The sequence below is a fragment of the Rhinopithecus bieti genome, unplaced genomic scaffold (assembly GCF_001698545.2).
Source record: "Rhinopithecus bieti isolate Rb0 unplaced genomic scaffold, ASM169854v2 scaffold_3875, whole genome shotgun sequence".
NCBI classification, from domain to species: domain Eukaryota; kingdom Metazoa; phylum Chordata; class Mammalia; order Primates; family Cercopithecidae; genus Rhinopithecus; species Rhinopithecus bieti.
The window spans coordinates 526,138-546,650 of NW_016804422.1; the positions used below are offsets into that span (position 1 = coordinate 526,138).

The 20,513-nt window shown below is 56.9% G+C and overlaps 2 protein-coding genes across 2 annotated transcripts in view; both read left to right on the forward strand.

Annotated features, from left to right (window-relative positions):
- Window positions 1–11,003, forward strand: part of CACNA2D2 (calcium voltage-gated channel auxiliary subunit alpha2delta 2) — a 154,745-nt gene extending 143,742 nt beyond the window's left edge. Inside the window, exons 23-38 of the mRNA XM_017867945.1 lie at window positions 850–870; window positions 5,608–5,796; window positions 6,026–6,116; window positions 6,224–6,286; window positions 6,431–6,534; window positions 6,817–6,915; window positions 7,007–7,095; window positions 7,299–7,346; window positions 7,586–7,657; window positions 7,766–7,918; window positions 8,066–8,118; window positions 8,239–8,294; window positions 8,441–8,567; window positions 8,715–8,824; window positions 8,922–9,004; window positions 9,086–11,003. Of these exons, the coding sequence (XP_017723434.1) occupies window positions 850–870; window positions 5,608–5,796; window positions 6,026–6,116; window positions 6,224–6,286; window positions 6,431–6,534; window positions 6,817–6,915; window positions 7,007–7,095; window positions 7,299–7,346; window positions 7,586–7,657; window positions 7,766–7,918; window positions 8,066–8,118; window positions 8,239–8,294; window positions 8,441–8,567; window positions 8,715–8,824; window positions 8,922–9,004; window positions 9,086–9,226 (1,499 nt within the window). The 3' untranslated portion in view covers window positions 9,227–11,003. The remainder of the gene's footprint in view (window positions 1–849; window positions 871–5,607; window positions 5,797–6,025; window positions 6,117–6,223; window positions 6,287–6,430; window positions 6,535–6,816; window positions 6,916–7,006; window positions 7,096–7,298; window positions 7,347–7,585; window positions 7,658–7,765; window positions 7,919–8,065; window positions 8,119–8,238; window positions 8,295–8,440; window positions 8,568–8,714; window positions 8,825–8,921; window positions 9,005–9,085) is intronic.
- Window positions 11,004–14,176: 3,173 nt separating this feature from the next.
- On the forward strand, window positions 14,177–20,103 carry TMEM115 (transmembrane protein 115). The gene is made up of 2 exons (XM_017867976.1): window positions 14,177–16,327; window positions 19,305–20,103. The coding sequence occupies exons 1-2, from the start codon at window positions 15,477–15,479 to the stop codon at window positions 19,507–19,509; spliced, it is 1,056 nt and encodes a 351-aa protein (XP_017723465.1). The 5' UTR covers window positions 14,177–15,476; the 3' UTR covers window positions 19,510–20,103.
- The last annotated feature ends 410 nt before the right edge of the window (window positions 20,104–20,513 follow it).

Sequence of the window (20,513 nt, forward strand, 5' to 3'; positions counted from 1 at the left end):
AAGCTCTCTCCCTCTATAGGGCCCCGTCCCATGATCCCTCTCTCCCTCTCTGCCCCCTCCTCTCCATTCTTTCCTCATCCATCCTCACCCAGTTCCCACTTACCCTCTCATCCCCCTCCTCTCACCTCCTACGTCTCTCCCCTCTGCATCCAACCTCCCTCCCTTACGTGCTGTCCTCTCTTCTTCCCTGTCTCCCTCCTTCTCTTCTCCCTGCATCTCCTCTATCTCCCTTTTTCTCCTGCTTACCTCCTCTCTTTCTCTCTCCCACTCTCCCTCCCTCCCACTCTCCCCACCCCAGCACCCCACCTTCCTCTCTCCCACAGTCCCACTCCCCACACTCCCTCTGCTCTGCCTCCTGGCTCCCTCCTCACCTTCTTTCCTCCCTCCTTCATTCCCCATCCCCCTTCCTCTCTCCCCCTCCCCACTTTCTCCCTGGCCCCCCTCCTTCCTCCCCTGCCTCTCCCAGTCCTCTGCCTGTGGCTCACCCCTGCATGCCCTGCTCATCCTGGGCCTCTCCTGAGAGAGTCTCTAGAGCCTGTGGCCCTGCCTGCCCACCATGCCCGAGGCCACTGGGAGGGAGGCTGGGGCTCTGGCCCCACTGCGCGCCCCCCACCTGCCTGGCCGACTGGGGGCTCATCTCCTTTGAGTTTTCTCGCTCTCTCTTTCTCTCTCATGTCGTTTTTTGCAAGAAGTTTCCTTTCGATATGATGATGAGACACAATATTTTCATTCAAACAGCCATTGAATAAAATATTGTTTGTGCCCCTCCCCTTTCCCTCCCCTTTTCGTTTGTTTTGTGTTTGTGTTGTTTTTGTTTTCCTCGCTTTCTCTCTTGGTGGACTGTCCCAGTGCCAATCAGCAAACTGAAGGGCAAGTATATTCAGAACCAGTGCACCCTCCTCTCCCCACCCCTCCCACCCTCACGCCCCTGCTTGCCCCCCTCCCTGCCCAGGACCAGCCAAACCCCTGCTCTCCAGGGCTCCCTCCCAGCATCCCCCTGGCTCCTCTAGTTCTTGCCTTTCCTCTGATTCCTTAGCCCCATGAGAGCCAGTGGCCTGTGCCTCTGGCCCTGCCTGCAGGATGTTCTCCAGCGTGTTCTCAGGGCCCACACCCTTTCCTTGGACCCCTCACTCTCTCTGGGAAGGCCCCTGCCTCCCCCACCTTCTCTGTCCCTCCAAGACAACTCAACAGTAGGGACAGCCTGGATGCTTCTCCACCACCTCCCACTCAGCAGGGCAGGAGGCCTGAGATGCAGGGGGTAGATCAGCCCCTAGTGGGGCTCATGTGAAGCTGTGGGAAAGGGCCAGCCCACAAGGCCTACTCTGAGGAAGCTCTCCCTCCTCTGATCTCTGGCAGTAGCTCCAGAAGCTGGCAGTCCTCCAAGAAGGGAGACAGAAGGCTCGGAAGCCTCACGCCCTGATGCTGGGGCCAAAGGGCAGCATAGGGCAGGCACCTAGGCCACTGAAGAGCAGGGCTGACCTGCGCCTCCTGGGCACTGACGTAGGTGCTGACGTCGCCGTGTCCCACCAGCCCGCTGCTCCCAGAGGCTTTGCTAAGCCCTGGGGTGGCATGGCAGTATGGAAAAGCTGTTTCTCTGGGGGAAATAAAGCCAGCTTTGGGGACCAGGGGCCTGGACAGGGATGGAATGGGATCTGTCTAGACTCCAAGAGCCAGCAAAGGCGTTTGGAGGAAATCAGGCTGGGTATGAAAGGAAAGGTTCTGGCACACTGGGGTGCCTAAGCCAAGAAGACTTCTAGAAGGGTGGGTAGTGAACAGTAGTGAACCGCTAGACCATGGCAGAGAGTAAGGGGAGTGAGAGAGGACAGCATTACAAAGGTCTCAGAGAACCACCTCTCCCAGGGAACCCCTGGGCAGATGGGGCATGGAGAGCCACAAGGGGATGTCCCCATGACCTGGAAGCAGGGGCACCCAAGAAGCCCAGGAGCAAAGGGGATAAAGGAGCCAGAGCCACCTCCGATGGCCTGGGCGGGGGTGGGGGACGTGCCCTACTCCCACTGGCTTGAGTTGTCTTTTTCTCCCCACCCTACCACATCCCAACCAGTGACCCCAGAAATGCAGGGCCCTGGTAACAATGACAACATAGCATAGTCCCCTTCCCTGCTCATTCGCCCTCCTTTTTCTTTTTCCTCCTCCTCCTCTTCCCCCTAACCCCTTCCCCATCGGCTTGTGTCCAAACCCTGCCTCACAGTCCTATCAGAAGGAACAGTCCAACCAGTGACTGCCCAGCCCCTCCAAGCACCCCAAGTGCCCCCTCCCCAGAATCTTGCAGTGCATTGTGGGAGTATTTGAGAGCAGGGACAATCCCTCTTCTATACAAATAAAGCTCTGGGAGCAAAAGAGAGCTCAGAAGTGGAGACAGGCTAAGAAGGTGGACCACCCACAGTGAGGCCAAGAGCAGAGGGACCCCTCCCAGGTGCAGACCAGCAAGGTGGCCAGTCCAGCTGGGCAGGGAAAGGCCATAGAGGAGCCCCAGCGGCCACATCCTCAGGTTCACTCTCAAACCCATACAGAGATAGTCACACTCGGGCACGCACACACACACTCAATGCATGCATGCTCACTCACACACACATGCACAGCTCATAAGCCCAGGGCACAGGCCCAATTGGGGATACCTCAACAGCAGCCCTATGCCCTCTCTGGAGCCCTAGCATCCCCCATGGCTGCCTGGAGCCCAGACAAGTTTTAGTAAGGATGGAGACCCAGCCCGTCTCCACGCCCTCAGCCAAGGGAAGCAGGTACACAGGTTCCAGCATCACTCCTTCCAGCTCCCCAGACTTTCTTCCCACACTGTGGGAACAGTCCCTGGCACTTTAAGGGTCTCCCTTCACCTCCTGGCCCAGGGAGGACCACTAGCCCCCCCACAATGCACTGCAGCGTACCCTCAGCTGTCCCCGCCCGTCTCTGGTTGGACTGTTTGTGCCCGTGAGAAACCCCCTCGGTTTGGCCATGTTGATGCCTGACACACAACAAAAGCAAGACCTACCAAAACGCAAACAGCTGCAGCAAAGAAAGAGAGATAAAAATCCGCAGCCAAAAGCCAATTCCCTTCCTCAAAGTCTCTTTGGAGGCGAAGGAAGCTCAGCATGCGGTTTTTTCCATTATGGATGTGATAAGAGCGAGACTGGCGCCTCCCCCAGACCATGCATATATATAGCAGTGTGTGTATATATATGTGTGTGTGTGTGTCCGTGTATATGTGCTATACAGCCGTATGGAAGCATATACAGCCACGCCAAGGGACTCACTGCCAACAGAGGACCAGGCCCGGGCAACATATTGGCTATAACTGCCCTCCTCCTGCGATGCTGTAGTCTCCACAGGCCCTCTACCCTCCCTGCCCGTCCCTTCTCTTTGGCTCCTGGACATGGAAATGGCGGGTTTCCTCTTTGCTGGTGTCTCCCCCTCCCTCCAGCCCCCCTCTCCCCTGTCCTTCCCAGCCCCGTCAGCTCTTGAGCCCGGCCCTCCCCACCCTCCCCCAGCCCCCGCCGGACTAACCCCCCGTCTTCGCTTGCAGATTTTGAGTTCTAGCTCCCCCAGCACCCTTTGAGTGTGGACAAGGAACGTCTTCTCTCACTCTCGCTCAGCAGTAGCTTACCCGTGTGCCTTGCTGCCAGGTCGTCCTCCCTACCCTGACTGCCCCGGCCCCACCTCCTGCACTGCTGCCTGGAGCTCTGTGTGACTGTGTTCTGTGCAGTGTCATCCCCCGGCCCCCATACATTGCCCGGTATGCACGGCTGTGTGCATACCCAGGCCATGTACCGCACCAGGCAGCAGTGGCCGGCGGCCTCACGGCCCTAGCTCCCACCAAGCCGGGGCAAGAAGGCTCCAGACTCATCTGCTGACTTTCTCTGCCCTCCCAGGCAACCAGGCAGGAGCCCTTCCCGCCCTGGGGTGGCTGTCTGCGGCATGCCCACCCCTTGCCAGGCAACTGCTGCTCTGGTTTGTGGTGTCCTGCCCATCCCCCCAACCTCACACCCCATCGTTGTCCTGTGTCAGTCGGTGTTCATGTGGGTCTGGGGGCCGAGCCAGCCAGAGCCCCTGTCGGCAGTGCCAGGTCTAGAAGTGGTACTTCACTTGGGGGATCGGGGGAGGAGGGCAGGGGCTTTAAGGAGCTGCTTCAGCAGATGAGGAGTCAGGGCCCAGAGCAGGCCCAGGCCTGGACCATGCAGGAGTGCACGCTGAATGTGCACATACACGTTCTCATGCACACACCCTCTGCCTTTGGCCCACATCTGGGGAGGCCGGGTCCCCTGGGTGCTGAAGCCCTTCCATGACCCAGCTTGGGATGAGGGCAGGTGGGTGGATGCAGCTGATAGAGACCCCAGGGGCACTGGAAGGCAGCACACGGGGGCTCTGGACATGCCTCACCTTTGTGTGTGCACGTATGTGCATGCACCCAGTTTCTCTGTGATTCTTTGTAGTAATGTGTGTATTTGTGAGTCACCATGTATGTATGTAAGAGTCTGAGCATAAATGTGGGGGTGGCTCTGTGCGTTAGTGAATGTGGGAAGGTGTGAAAAAGCCTGCGTGGCCCACGTGACCCCAAGAAAGCTCTCTTGAGGGCAGGGACCCTATTTGTTTTTGTCATTTCTGTGTCTGTGGCTTGGGAGAGCTCAATAAATATGTGGAGGGTGAGTGAATGAAGTACCCCACAAATGTGAATGTGCATACTGTGTGTACAGTAGAGTCTGCAAGTGACTTGATGTATCTCAAGCACAGTCGTGTGGGTGTCACCCTGGGTGTGTCCAGTGTGGCCTCTAGGCACAGAGGTGCAGGCTGTACACTGCACAAAAGCCCTGGGGGCCAAGGAGTGAGTGGGGCCTGAGACCCAGTTCCACGTGCCCTTACCAAGCCACGAGCCCTACCACAGCCTGGGAAAGTGGCACATGTTCAAAAACTCCATAGTTAGTGCCATATAGGACAACGAAGCGGTCCCTGGTGGCAGAGGTATGAATGAGGGGTCAGGCGAGAGAGAGAGCTCCACCTATCAGAGTAGAGGGATTGCTCCCAAGACTTCCCAGGCAGCAAGCCCAAGCAGACCCCCCTCACGCCCCACAGCCCCATGTTCTCTAGACCCAGAGCCTGAATGCAGTGAGGGTCTTGAGGGGAGGAGCATTCTAGGCAGAGGGAACAGCCAGTCTGAGGACCCACATGTTCCCACTGACTTCCTGACACCCTCTGTGCTGTGATGAAAAAAGCGAGTATCAGAGAGCGTGAGTGAGTTACTTAAAGGCACACAGCCAGGAAGAGGCAGGGTGGGGTCTTAGGCTGACAAAAAGCCAGTGTTTGTACCCGGGTCCCACCTGGTGCCCATGGGAATGCTCTAGGGCATACAGGTGGATGAGCTGGCCGCCAGGCATTTCCTGGGGCTTCCCAGGCGCACTATCTGGGTCCAGCTACACTGGAGAGATGGGAGGCTCTGTAGAGCCATGCCCAGGAGAAAGAAGCTGCCTGAATGGAGGAAGTAGACCCTCATTCTTGTGTCAGCTCTGCCCCGACTCAGACCCCAGCAGCCTGCCAGGCATGTAGCAGCTGCAGCCAGGAAGAACCCACGTGCCCCTCCCTGAGGCCTGGGCTTCTCAGTGAATGGCCAGGTGGGCCTGTTGGGAAGCCTTGACCCCATTGCCCTGTCCAGCCCCCTAAGCCCACTCTTCTTGCCCCTCCCCATCCCTAGAGAGTACTGCAAGGACCTGAATGCTTCAGACAACAACACCGAGTTCCTGAAAAACTTTATTGAGCTCATGGAGAAAGTGACTCCAGACTCCAAGCAGTGTGAGTGTCTAGCAGAGCAGCTGGCTCTGGGCAGTGCCCAGGCAGCATGGGGCCAGCCCAGAGGAACCCAGAGGCCGGGGAGGTGTGGAAATAAGCAGGCACAAGCTAAGGGCTGGGCCTCGGCCAGGTCATGGAGGAGGCTCCTGGTGCAGTCTTGAGGGTGGGGGCGAGAGTGGACAGGGAGCTGCAAGAAGACACCCCCACCCCCAGCCCTCCCCTCCTGTTCCAGGCAACAACTTCCTTCTGCACAACCTGATCTTGGACACGGGCATCACGCAGCAGCTGGTAGAGCGTGTGTGGAGGGACCAGGATCTCAACACGTAGGCATCACCCAGCCTGTGGGGGCAGAAGGCTGGGATGGGCCCGGAGGCCCTGGCCTTGCCCAGCAGAAGGCAGGCCTGTGACCCCACCCCCCTGTCACCCCCAGGTACAGCCTACTGGCCGTGTTCGCTGCCACAGACGGTGGCATCACCCGAGTCTTCCCCAACAAGTAAGTGACCTATCCCACTACCCAAACCCTGCCCCTGCCAGGGAGCCTGCATCTGTTCTGCCCAGAGGCCTCCTTGCACCTGTGGAGACCACTGTCCCCGACGAGCCACCCCTTACCTACCAATCTGCCTCTTGGGTGCTCCAGGGCAGCTGAGGACTGGACAGAGAACCCTGAGCCCTTCAATGCCAGCTTCTACCGCCGCAGCCTGGATAACCATGGTTATGTCTTCAAGCCCCCACACCAGGATGGTGAGTGTCCCCCCAGTGTGCCCAGTAGCAGGCAGGGAGCCTCAGCTTCCCTGTCTGCTCAGAGAACTGGGCTCTGCTCTCTGAGGCCCCTCTCCAACACAAGGCTGCCTGAGGGCAGGGCAGATGTGAAGAGAGGGATAGACTGTGCCAAACACTGTCCTGAGTGCTGGGTGCTTGGGCTGGAGTCATCCCTGGATTGCACTCCTGGGTTTGTAGGACCCAGCATAGAGTGGTCAGTGTGGCTGCCAGACCCCACTCCTGACTTCCCCACCCAACCCCCAGCCCTGTTGAGGCCTCTGGAGCTGGAGAATGACACCGTGGGCATCCTCGTCAGCACAGCTGTGGAGCTCAGCCTAGGCAGGCGCACACTGAGGCCAGCAGGTGAATGCTTGGGACAGAGGCGGGGAAACAGGCAATGGATAGGGTACTGCCTGGGCAGGTAGCACTGATGGTCCCTTGCTCTCCCCCAAAGTGGTGGGCGTCAAGCTGGACCTAGAAGCTTGGGCTGAGAAGTTCAAGGTGCTAGCCAGCAACCGTACCCACCAAGACCAGCCTCAGCAGGTATTTGGGCAGGGGCGGGAGCAGTAACCCAACAGTGCCCTTCCTGGAGTCCCCTGGAACTCCTACCAACCCTCCGCTCTGGTTCCAACACCTACACGGAGGCAGAGGCAGCTGCAGATGGCCTGGGGAACAGGATGTATGAAAGGTGATGGGAGGGAGGAAAACTGGTGGGTGACTTATGGTCCTCACTCTCTGCCCAGCAGTGCGGCCCCAACAGCCACTGTGAGATGGACTGCGAGGTTAACAATGAGGTGTGTGTGCCCTGAACCTACTCTGGACCCTAGCTTATCCCACTTCCAGACTTCCTAGTCCCAGCTGCGACTCCCAGCACATCCCTTGGCCTGTGGGTCTCAACATCGCCACCCTGACTTCACAGCCTTTCCAGGACTGGGGGAGTGATGCCCCCCAACTCTGAACCACTGGACTGCCTGGGGTGGAAGGTCTGGGGCCCAGCCCCTCTCCATTTTCCTCCCCATTCCCTACCTCTTAGGACTTACTCTGTGTCCTCATTGATGATGGAGGATTCCTGGTGCTGTCCAACCAGAACCATCAGTGGGACCAGGTGAGGATCAGGAAGAGCGTGGAAGAAGAGAGTAGGGATTTGAGCCTTGCCTTCTAGGGGTGTAGCACTGCCAGCCCTGTGACCATGGCTTTCTCCTGGCATTCTCAGGTGGGCAGGTTCTTCAGTGAGGTGGATGCCAACCTGATGCTGGCACTCTACAATAACTCCTTCTACACCCGCAAGGAGTCCTATGACTATCAGGCAGCCTGTGCCCCTCAGCCCCCTGGCAACCTGGGTGCTGCACCCCGGGGTGTCTTTGTGGTGAGTCCCCAGAGATGCCTGGACTGGAGATGGGGGGACTGGGAGACCTGCCCACAGATGACCCCCTACCTCTGACATTTGATAGAGCTGGGGGTGACCTAGGGCGAGGGGCAGCAGTGGCAGTCCACGACCCTCTCTCCACTGCAGCCCACCGTTGCAGACTTCCTTAACCTGGCCTGGTGGACCTCTGCTGCCGCCTGGTGAGTCCTGAGCGGGAGGTGGGTAGAGAAGTGTTCCCTGGTCAGTAGGGCTCGGAAGAGAAGTAGGGCACGGCATCGTTCTCTGCTGACCACCTGCACTCGCCTCTCCGTGCCCTGCAGGTCCCTGTTCCAGCAGCTTCTCTACGGTCTCATCTACCACAGTTGGTTCCAAGCAGGTAAGTAGGGCTTTGGAGGCGCCTCAAGTCCGGTCCCCAGTCTGGGCAAAGACGACTCCAAGGGGAGGATGGGGCCTACGACTGAGGGAGGACGGAGACCTTGCCCGGGTCTGTGGGCGGAGCTGAGGCGCTCTGGGCCCTCGCAGACCCCGCGGAGGCCGAGGGGAGCCCCGAGACGCGCGAGAGCAGCTGCGTCATGAAACAGACCCAGTACTACTTCGGCTCAGTAAACGCCTCCTACAACGCCATCATCGACTGCGGAAACTGCTCCAGGTGCGGCAGTGGGGCGGGACCAAAGGCCAAGGGCGGAGCCTGTGAATGCGGCGAGACGCTCGGGAGGATGGAAGGAGCGGGGCCGCAGTACGGCGGCGGGTCAGTGGCGGGGCAAGCTCAACGCCCGCCTTTCCTGGCTGCCCGCAGGCTGTTTCACGCGCAGAGACTGACCAACACCAACCTTCTCTTCGTGGTGGCCGAGAAGCCGCTGTGCAGCCAGTGCGAGGCTGGCCGGCTGCTGCAGAAGGAGACGCACTGTATCCTGCCCCCGCCCTCCCCGTCGCCCGCTCCCCTTATGCCCCGCGCGCCCTCTCCCTGCCGCCGCCGCCTCCTTGACTCCCCACCCATGCCCAGCGGACGGCCCGGAGCAGTGTGAGCTAGTGCAGAGACCGCGATACCGGAGAGGCCCGCACATCTGCTTCGACTACAACGCGACGGTGAGGAGAGGGGGCGGTGGACCCGAAGTCCCTCGGCCTTGCGCGCGCCCAGGCCGACCAGCTCCTTGTCTCTCCCTGCAGGAAGATACCTCAGACTGTGGCCGTGGGGCCTCCTTCCCGCCGTCGCTGGGCGTCCTGGTCTCCCTGCAGCTGCTGCTCCTCCTGGGCCTGCCGCCCCGGCCGCAGCCTCAAGTCCGCATCCACGCCTCTCGCCGCCTCTGAGAGCCCCACCCCATCCCACCCCACCCCACCTGACTTCTTCGCCTTTCCCACCCTCCTGCCCTACACTCCCCTCCTTAGGGCCTCGTCCCTCCCTCACTGAAGGACCTGAGCTGGCCAGGCCCTGAGAGTGGTCTGCGCCTTGGGATGGGGGAGTCCCAAAGCCGGATGCCGCAGGTCTTTGGCACCCAAATCACGTCTCACCTCTGATCTGTTCAAGTGTCCCCAGACCCTTCTTCCCTGCTGGGCTACCCCCCAGTGGGATGGGACAGGGAGGCCACACGCACTGGTGCCAAAACCAGGCCTCTGCTGCTGCCCGGCCTAGAGGCTCCTTATGTGTGGGGGGGACCCTGCCTCAGCTGGACTCCTGACCCGGCCTCTCTGCCCCACTCAAGCCCAAACTTGGTTTCTGTGAGAATAGTGGAGGAAGGTGAGATGGCCAGTTTGAAGCCTGTGCCTCTCAGCTTAAATCCTAGCAGGAGAGAGGCTCTGGGGCAGCCCCCATGGGCTCCTCCCCCTTTCAGGCCTACAGCCACATCCCCAAGCCGACTGGGTGTCAGGATAGTCAGTGATACCAGTTTAGACACTACCCTATATACACCTGGAACCTTGAGGACGGAAACTGGACTCAGACATACCCCACTGGGCACACGCACAAACACACACACTATGGGGTGGGGTGGGGTGGGGCTTACAAAGCCTTACACAGGGCGAGGGGTTGGTGGGAGGGTTGGCACCTGCACACTCCATCTCCTGCTTACCACCTGCCTCTAATCTGAGCTGCAGCCTGGCTGGTCCTCCCATCTCTAAAGCTGAATGTCAAACAGTGCCAAATGCTGGGGCAGGGGGTGAAGAATCCTCTGTCCCACCCCTAACCACCAGTGTCCTCCAAGTGTCCCTCACCTCTCCAGGTGCGCATTGTAACCATTTCTCACTAGTGTCAGGCCCTCAGTGGGACCACATGCCACTGCCTGCACCTTTCGGCAGAGGAACCCCCACCAGACATCACCCTTTGCCTTAGCAGGGGTGACTTGGTCTCTACTGGCTGGGCCATCCTTCCCCCAATCTGGCCCTTACACACTCAGGCCAGTGCCCACTCCCTATCTCCCTCCCACTTCCACAAAGACACTTCCTGCTCATAGGAGGGCAAACTGCCCCTCCCCTGCTGAACACACATACACACACGCTCTGTGCACACACAGAGGTGGGGCCTGGGCACAGCTCTTCATTCATTCTGGTCATTTCCCCCAAAGGCATCCCAGCCTGGGGGCCAGTGGGGAACTGAGGGCAAGGGGATGTAGTGATGGGGCTCAGATGGACTGGGAGGAGGGGGGAGGGTGATGCATTAATTAATGGCTTCGTTAATTAATGCCATGTTGCTTGTCGCTTTCTCAGTGTGTGTGTATGGTCCATGCCCACTGCCGGTGCCAGGGTAGGTGTCCATGTGCACCTGGCCTGGATGCCAGCTGTGTCCTTCAGGGGCGTGCGTGTAACTGTAGTGTAGTCAGGTGCTCAATGGAGACTATAAAAATAAACATATACAGAAAAATATATATTTTAAGTTTAAAAAACAGAAAAACAGACAAAACAATCCCCATCAGGTAGCTGTCTAACCCCCAGCTGGGTCTAATCCTTCTCATTACCCACCCGACCTGGCTGCCCCTCACCTTGGGTTGGGGAATGGGGGGCCATTTCCTTTTCTCTGCCCTTTTTATGTTGTTCTATTTTGTACAGACAAGTCGGAAAAACAACAGCGACAAAAAAGAAACTTTGTAAAATACCGTGTGTGTGATTCCTTGTAAAATATTTTCAAATGGTTTATTACAGAAGATCAGTTATTAAATGATGTTCATATTTTCACTTCAAATGGTTCCCATCCACTGTATCAGCCTGGGGGTGAGGACTGGGTAGCTATGAAGACAGTTGGCCAAGACCTCAGAGTCTCAGTGCTCTGCTGGGGGTCAAAACCATGGTAGCCCAGGTCCCTGGCAACCACATGGCATGATACTTGCTTCCACCAGTTAACAGGTGCCAGGCCCTTGACATACTTTGTCTCATATCATCTCAAAAAGCTGTCTTTTAAGGACAAGCCAAACAGGCTGGGTGCGGTGGCTCACGCCTGTAATCCCAGCACTTTGGGAGGCCGAGGCGGGCAGATCACTTGAAGTCAGGAGGTCGAGACCAGCCTGGCCAACATGGTGAAACCCCGTCTCTACTAAAAATACAAAAAAATTAGCCAGGCATGGTGTAATCCCAGCTACTTGGGAGGCTGAGGCAGGATAATTGCTTGTCCCCAAGAGGCGGAGGTTGCAGTGAGCCAAGATTGTGCCACCGCACCCCAGCCTGGGCAACGGAGCGAGACTCTGTCTCAGAAAAAAAACAAAACAAAACAAAACAAACACCCTCCCAGAGCCTGAAAGCCAGGACCCTGGAGGGAAGAAAACAGATCAGGGATGCTGGTTTAGTGGGGAGGTGAATCTGGTGGTCTGGTCAGACCACCAGGGCCTGACAGGTCCTCTGCCTGGAGCTATGAGTGAGCACCCAGCCAATGTCCCTACCGGGCACTGGAGGACCCAGTCCTGTTATTCCAAGAAGCCGTAACCACAAGCGCAGCAACGGCTCCCTCCTGGCCCAGAGGAGCTTGAGGCCACAGCTGCTTAAACTGGAGCCATAGGCCAAACTTCATTTTTGTGAATCCGCTCAAGCTTAGGCCCAAATTCATTTTCACCCTGGTCAGTGTGACCTTCGCAATCTTCCCATGTGGAGAGAATTATAACCTGTAACCACCAGAGCACATGTGTCCCTGCCTTCCCACCGCAGTGCTCTCTCTCCTCCCAACACTCTGCTCACTCCGCACTCACCTGGCTGAGTCCTCACCACAATCTCTGGGGTGGGTACTAGTGTATCTCCATACCACAGATGAGCAAACTAAGAGGAGAAAGCCTTTCCCCCCAGGTGAGAAGGCTGAAAACCAGCAAAGATTTTAGAGAGGAGTTGGCCACAGGGGTTGGGGGGCTTGGATGCTAAATAGATGAAGGGGCTTCCAGGCCTCAGCCAAGATGGGGACTTTTTTCTCACTCCTCTGCAGGGGTCTGCTGCAGAGCAATGTCTAATCCACAACCCCCAAGACAGCTCCCATGGCCTGCAACAGCCCTTGCAATCTTGGATAGGGTGGTCGGATAAAATACAGAACACCCAATTTTGAATTTCAGATCATGAATGAATTTTTAGTATGAAAGTGTTTCAACTATTGTGTGGGACATACCTATACTGAAAAACTGGGGGCTGGGCACAGTGGCTAATGCCTGTAATCCCAACACTTTGGGAGGCTGATGCAGCAGGATCGCTTGACCTCACGAGACCAGCCTGGGTAAGATGGCCACCCTGCCCCTGCCCATGTCTCTACAAAAAAAATTTTTTTTTTTTTTTTTTTTTTTTTTTTGAGGCGGAGTTCTCCTCTGTTTCAACCCGGGCCTGGAGTTGCAGTGGGCCGCGATTTCTCAGTCACTGCAAAGCTCCGCCTCCCAGGACTCCCAGATTTTACGCCATTCTCCTGCCTCAGGGGGTCCTCCCGAGTTAGCTGCAGGACTACAGGCGGCCCGCCACCTCGCCGGGCTAGTTTTTGTATTTTTTTAGTAGAGACGAGGTTTCACCGTGTCAGCCAGGATGGTCTTGCATCTCCTGGACCTCATGATCCACCCCGGTCTACGGGCCTCCCAAAGTGGCTGGGATTACAGGCTTGAGCCCACCGCCCGGCCCGGCCAAAATAAAAAATTTTTTTAAAAATTAGCTGGGGCTGGCCGGGCGCTGGTGGCTCAAGGCCTGCTATCCCAGCACTTTGGGAGGCCGGAGACGGCCGAGGGATTCACGGAGCGTCAGGAGGCTCGAGACCATCCTGGCCTAACACGCGTGAAACCCCGTCTTTCTACTAAAAAATTACAAAAAATTAGCCGGGGCGAGGTGGGCGGGCCGCCTGTAGTCCCAGGCTTACTCGGAGGCTGGAGGGCAGGGAGAATGCGGCGTGAACCCGGTGAGGCGCGAGCTTGCAGTGAGCTGAGATCCGGCCACAGCACTCCGGCCTGGCGCGACAAGCGAGACTCCGTCTCAAAAAAAAAAAAAAAAAAATTAGCTGGGCACAGTAGTGTGTGCCTGTAGTCCCAGCTAATCAGGAGGCTGAGGCTGGAGGATCCCTTCAGTCCAGGAGTTTGAGGTGGCAGTGAGCTATGATTGTGCCACTGCACTCCAGCCTGGGACAAAGCTAGACCCTGTTTCAAAAAAAAAAGTGGGGGGAGGGGACATGATTATACTCAAAGATTATTCGTTGTTTATCTGGAATTCAAATTTGACTGAGCATCCTATATTTTGATTTGCTAAAACTGGCAACCTTACCCTGATGTGGCAACCAGTGGGAACCCAGACCCCAGAAAAAAAAGCATCAGCACCCTTTGTAATCTGTAGGCCATGCACACATCAGCACACACTGAAATCAGTGGCTGAAAGGAAGGGATTCTGTGCTTTATAAAAGTACTTTGTCTAAAATTGTTTTAATTACATGTACAGCTTTTTGTTTTGAGACAAAGTTTCACTCTTTGCCCAGGCTGGAGTGCAATGGCAGGATCTTGGCTCACCACAACCTGCGCCTCTCAGGTTCAAGTGATTCTCCTGCCTCAGCCTCCCAAGTAGCTGGGATTACAGGCATGTGCCACCACGCCTGGCTAATTTTGTATTTTTAGTAGAGACGGGGTTTATCCATCTTGGTCAGGCTGGTCTCAAACTCCCGACCTCAGGTGATCCGCCCACCTTGGCCTCCCTAAGTGCTGGGATTACAGGCATGAGCCACCGTGTCCAGCCTATATATACAGTTTTTTTTTAAGTAACTCAATGTACAAAAAAAAAAAAAGACAGAACACAACCACTGTCAGAAGCCACTGTGGCGTGAAGTGGGGCCAGAACAGGCCTGGCCCAGGCTTGTGGAGAGACCTCTCTTCCTCCGCAGTGATCAGAAGTCTCTAGTGGGGAGAAGTGTCACTGAGGGCAGCCCAGCCTCGTCCCTATGCGGGAGGGAGTCCTAGGCCTGTGCTCCAGGTCCACCTCACTTGGAAAAAAGGCAACGTGAAATAACAAACCAAAAATGTTTCCAAGTGGGAGAAAACAAACAAAAAAAGGCAACATGGGCAACACTCCCTGAGTACCCAGGGTGGACTGGCATTTTACACCCCTTTCCCCTTATTAGGACAGGAAGATCATGTCATCATCTACATTTTACGGTCCATGAAACTGAGTTTCAAAAAGGTTCAGGAACTTAACCAATGCCACACAGCCGCCAAGGCAGAGCAAGGGTTCCAGCCTGGGTCAGGTCCCATTCAACAGACCACGGAGGTTCTGTTTGTCACACAGTGACCCACACCCACACGCCACCCGAGAAGGACACACTCGCTCAGAGGTACATGCACAAATAGAGCTACTCTTCCCAGGGAATTCAGCAAGTGTGGGCGCTAGAGCTGTGTTGCTTCCCGAACCCCCACCGCCGCTTTCAGGGGTTAGAGATGCTAATTCATCCCTTCCCACCTCCTGAGAACCGACGGAAACGGTCCCCGAGAACTACAAGTCCCAGCACAGTCCCCTCTCACCACGACGGGAACCGATCCGTGCGCATGGCCTCCTGGGACTTGTAGTTCTAGCCAGAACCCTGTCCCACTCTTCCCCGGCTGCAACCAAGGACTCCGTATCCCAGCATGCAGAGGAGCCGGAACACAGGCGCTTAGAGGACAGCCCGCTGCCGCCGGGGGCGCGCAGGCGCAGCACCCTGTTTGTCGGCCCCCCGAGAAAGGAGGTACGGTCGAAGCCAGGAGCCAGGCCCAGCGGGAGCTGACCAGGCTTGACTCGGGTACGGAACTAGCCCCCTTGCGAACCGAAGGGCCTCGGAGTGGATGGAGGAGGCCCAGCCCTGAGATCAACGCCAGCCAGGCTAGCCTGGCACGGGGCCTACAGGGTGGGCAGGCGGGCGTGCCGAAGCCGTCCAGGGCCTTCCCTCAGGTCCCGGGCGAGGGGCCTACGCTGCGGCCCGGCGACAAGGCCCGAGTCGGCCCCTCAGGACCAGAGCCCCACCCGATCGGAAGCGGATCCTTTACCAGGGCCATAGGCCAGTGACTAGGCCGGGCCTGGGCCTCCCATCGGGGCCGGACTGGGACGAGGCCCCGGGGAGGCCCCTGGCCTACCAGACCCTTTCCTCAGGTCGACAGCCGCCGGAAAGATGCAACGTGCCCTGCCAGGCGCCCGCCAGCACTTGGGGGCCATCCTGGCCAGCGCCAGCGTGGTGGTGAAGGCTCTGTGTGCAGCCGTACTATTCCTCTACCTGCTCTCCTTCGCCGTGGACACAGGCTGCCTGGCGGTCACCCCGGGCTACCTCTTTCCCCCCAACTTCTGGATCTGGACCCTGGCCACCCATGGGCTGATGGAGCAGCATGTGTGGGACGTGGCCATCAGCCTGACCACGGTGGTGGTGGCCGGGCGTTTGCTGGAGCCCCTCTGGGGGGCCTTGGAGCTGCTCATCTTCTTCTCAGTAGTAAATGTGTCTGTAGGGCTGCTGGGGGCCTTCGCCTACCTCCTCACCTACATGGCTTCCTTCAACCTGGTCTACTTGTTCACTGTCCGTATCCACGGCGCCTTGGGCTTCCTAGGTGGTGTCCTGGTGGCACTCAAGCAAACCATGGGGGATTGTGTGGTCCTGCGAGTGCCCCAGGTGCGCGTCAGTGTGATGCCCATGCTGCTGCTGGCGCTGCTGCTCCTGCTGCGGCTCGCCACGCTGCTCCAGAGCCCGGCACTGGCTTCCTATGGCTTCGGATTGCTCTCCAGTTGGGTGTATCTTCGCTTCTACCAGCGGCACAGCCGGGGCCGAGGGGACATGGCTGACCACTTTGCTTTCGCCACTTTCTTCCCTGAGATCCTGCAGCCTGTGGTGGGGTTGCTGGCGAACTTGGTGCACGGCCTCCTGGTGAAGGTAAAGATATGCCAGAAGACGGTGAAGCGCTACGATGTGGGTGCCCCATCCTCCATCACCATCAGCCTGCCAGGCACAGACCCTCAAGACGCCGAGCGGAGAAGGTACTGTGAAATTTTCCAAAATCTTGTCAAGCTAGGAGCATGCTGGTCGAGTCGCATACCATCTGTTGAGGTGTTTGCCGTACATAGGTGGAGACCTACAGTCAGGTATTAGGGCAGATCTGGAAAGATAAAATCAGTCTTTGGCCTTGAGGAACTCAGCAGTTAGGTGTCTGGGGTCCACGAGGCACTTTCCTCACCACTGTGGCCACTTAGAGACTTATTGTCTCAAGAAATGCAGTTTCCTTAGGTGCTGTGAAGGCCCAGTGGAGGTACACAGAACCCTGGCCTTGCCTCAGAATCTCAGAATCCTAGACATTGGGCCTGGGAGCCAGAAGCAACCTGCTGGTACTTTCCCTGTGAGGAAGGGACAGGGAAGGAGGCCTGGGGTCCTCGAAAGGTGATCTGGGCCACTCCAATTTCCAAATGCTGTGTCCTCTTCCTGGGCTTTAACTCAGATGCTGTGCTTCTCTGCCACTTATTTATAGAGAGGGAAGCTTGGGGTATTACCACATTTACCTCCGTCTCCAGCAGGCATGTGTCACCAAAACCAGACACAGGCTACATGACCCACTGAGGGAGCCTGCTGACTACACCAGGGAGTGGCGATGACCCTTTCATTATCTATAAACCAAGCCATCCACAGCATCAGGAGTCCCAGCTGAATTCTTCACTAAATGCACTTTGGCCAGGGCAGGAGGGATCTTTTTAAATTCAGCTCTTTCTCTCTCTCCCAGATCTGTGGAGCCAGCAAAGTGGTCCCAGCTTTCACAAAATCCACAGCTCCATTTCCAACATTATTATTGAGTGTTTTGAGGCAATTACTTGAGTAGTTAAGATCTGGGGCGGGCTTTGTCCTTTGCATTGCCAAGGCTCCTGCTTTTGCTCACCTGTGAATGGGGTCGTGGCAGAAAGCTCTATGAATTTAGCTGCAGTTATCCCTGTATTTACTCTCCACTGGGCTGTGGAATTGAGTGTGGGACACATTCCTTTCTTGAAGGAGTTCCAGCTGGGGAAGGGCCACAGATCACTATGGGCCCAAGGTGTGGTAGGTGTTGAAAAGTATATACACGGTGGCTCAAGCCTGTAATCCCAGCACTTTGGGAGGCCGAGACGGGCGGATCACGAGGTCAGGAGATCGAGACCATCCTGGCTAACACGGTGAAACCCCGTCTCTACTAAAAAAATACAAAAAACTAGCTGGGCGACGTGGCGGGCGCCTGTAGTCCCAGCTACTCGGGAGGCTGAGGCAGGAGAATGGCTTAAAAACCCAGGAGGCGGAGCTTGCAGTGAGCTGAGATCCGGCCACTGCACTCCAGCCTGGGCGGCAGAGCAAGACTCCGTCTCAAAAAAAAAAAAAAGAAAAGAAAAGTATATACAGCATGCTGTAGAGCATAATTCTGGGCTCTAGAGCTTGGGTCTTTATAGGTGATAAGCCTTAAGGACAGAAGTCTCTCTTAACCTTAGCTGGTATTAAAGTTGGGGCCAGGAGAGCTGGGCCTGGTAGGAATTGAACTGTCCCCCAGAGCTATTCAGGTGGGGCCAGGCCAGTGGGGACCCCTCCTCCACTGAGAGGTGTTGGATTATTAGGGTTGGCTGGACATTCGAAAACCTCTGCCCAGGCCCAAGAAAATGGATGCGGGGGAAGCAGGTTGGTGGGGAGGAAGGGAGGGTCAAGAGGCGAGTTCTTGGCATAGCCTTATGGTTGTTAGCTTACATGGGGGTGGGGGTTATTCCTCCAGCCACTTTGACATCTGACTGCATGGCCATGCCGAACTCCAAAGGGCTACCAGGAGAGGGAGGCAGGGTTTCCTGTCTCTCTGGTCCTTGTGAGGAAGTGACTAGTGTGACACCCGCTCTCTGCCTTGGCAGGCTTTAGATGGAACTGGCAAGGGCATCATCAGGATGGGAGCCTGGGTAGCAGCAGGGAAGGACTGTCCTGTCTATGCCAACTTGTCATGTGTGAGATTGACGGGCAGGGTGGAAGTGTGCTAGGGCTTTCTACACCCGTGTCCTTGTTGCCTCTTTTGTCATGTTCCCTGGCATGGTGTAGATTTTGGTTCTCAGCTGGAACCTGAAAGGCTACACGGGCTGTCCCCACATTGGTGGCACAGAGAGGCTGAGGCATAGGAGTCCACAGTGGTCACTGTTGAAATGGTTCCCTGGCAGCTGCGGCACTCCACCTTCTGGTCAGCCAGGGTCCCAAGCACACGTGTAAACCTTCTTCTGTTGGACTTTCCCACCTGCCCTCAAAGTGGGGCCCCTAAGGATACACCCTCTGGAAGCAGTAGGCTCTGGCCTATGCCTACCCATGTGGGCTGTTTCTCCTTCTCCTCTTGCAAGGGTTCCTCGAAGTCCCTGCTCTAACAAGGGCCTTGGTGGCTTTGGGGGTTCTTCTGAGAGGGAGAATATTAGCGTCAGTTAGGATGGGTAGACTTACCCAGGTTGGCCCTGCTTCCTGGGCTGAGCACCAAGGGAGGTGTTGAGTTCCAGCCTTCCCCATTGACCCTTGCCAGGAGGGTCAAGATACCCCTAACCAGGAGACGGGGAGAATTAATAACCCTTCCCTTGGATGTGATGCCCGCACCCAGGCAGAAACTCCTGGAAACTCCAAAACTTGCCGTTCCACCCATCTGCCCTAGGGCATTAGTTCCACCCACCCTTAGATACCACCCTCAGAACCATTCCTGGTGGCTGGCCTGGTGGGTAGTCTGGCAGACACCCAGCTGACCTTCCCACCCTGGAGGTGCCTCAGCTATGGAGGGAAGACTCTTAGAGCCTTTGGGTTATCATTCTGATGGCAGAGTGGGTCCTAAACCAATCTCTGGGGAGTCCCAGGCTCTGCATGGTGAAGGGGAAACATGGGATTCTGGGGGAGGAGTCTAGGTGGTATGGTGAGGAGTCAGCCTGCTGCAGAAGGGCAGAGAGCATGAGCCAAGGCCAAACCCAGAGTGACCTGTCCTCTCTCCTCTGGCCCCAGGCAACTGGCCCTGAAGGCACTCAATGAGCGGCTGAAGAGAGTGGAGGACCAGTCCGTCTGGCCCAGCATGGATGATGATGAAGAGGAGTCTGGGGCCAAGGTGGACAGCCCCCTGCCCTCAGACAAAGCTCCTACACCCCCAGGGAAGGGGGCTGCCCCAGAATCCAGTCTAATCACCTTTGAGGCAGCTCCCTCGACACTGTAACTCCAGACCACCTGGAGTGTGGCACCTCCCCTCCTGAGCCCCCCTTGACATCCTCTCAGCTACTCCAGGGCACCTGACTGCTCTGAGGAGAGGGAAGAAGACCTGCTGGGGCTTTCCATGGCCTTCTGCTGTTTCTCGCCAACACTACCCAGGACTCTTGCTACCTGGTTCCAACTCCAGACAACCACTATGCCAGGCCTGGAGCCTCTGAGGCATCGGCCAGTCCAGGCCCTCATCTGAGGTAAGAATGTACATCAGCTGGCAGCCCCAAGCAAGTGGCTGCAGGGACACTGATGCCACAGCTCCTGGGCCGGACCTCACATCTGAAACTGGTTGCCGAGAGCCCTGAGCCAAGGCAAGGATTTGCCAAAAATGTTCTGGGGGCCCAGCAAAAGCAGGAGCTGACCTGGGGCTGCACATCCCTGCCCATCCACAGAAAGACTGTTCCTGTCAGGATTTGTTTCCCTCTGCTGTGGCCATGACTGCTTCTGGACCAGAACAGCTTCGGCTCCCAGGTATTTTCTACAGGACCACTTTGAGTGGGCAGCCAAGCCCAGGCTCGCAGTATCAATAAAGCAGTTCTCTGACGAATGACTCCTGGGCTCTTGTCAGGCCACCTTGTGCAGCCCCTCATCACGTTCAACTGCAAAGTTAGACAGGGACTTGATTGTCTCCATGGTAACTCCACCTGGATAGAGAAGCCCATTGCCCCAGCTCCCCACCACCGCCACCACCACATGCACACTGCCAAGTAACCTTCCCAGAGCTATTGCCTCAGACTCTTACTCCTTTTTTCTTTCCCTTCGAATCCCTATCTGGGAGGCCTTCTGTCCCTGCCTAGATCTGATGATAAGGGCCTCTCCATCATAAGGCGCTGTTCTTATCCATGGTTTACCTCTAAGACAGAATGTTCAGTGCTTGCCACCCCTAGAGACAACTCGCCCCCAGCTCCCATCCTGTTATTGTATGTATCTAACCCTCACAGTCTGGAGACTCCAGCACAG

What these genes read in the sequence shown, in the direction of transcription:
- TMEM115 (XM_017867976.1), top strand. Translation starts at nt 15,477, where the DNA reads ATGCAACGTGCCCTGCCAGGCGCCCGCCAGCACTTGGGGGCCATCCTG. An exon ending in CAAGACGCCGAGCGGAGAAG is followed by an intron (nt 16,328 to 19,304) that starts GTACTGTGAAAT and finishes CTCTGGCCCCAG; the next exon opens with GCAACTGGCCCTGAAGGCAC.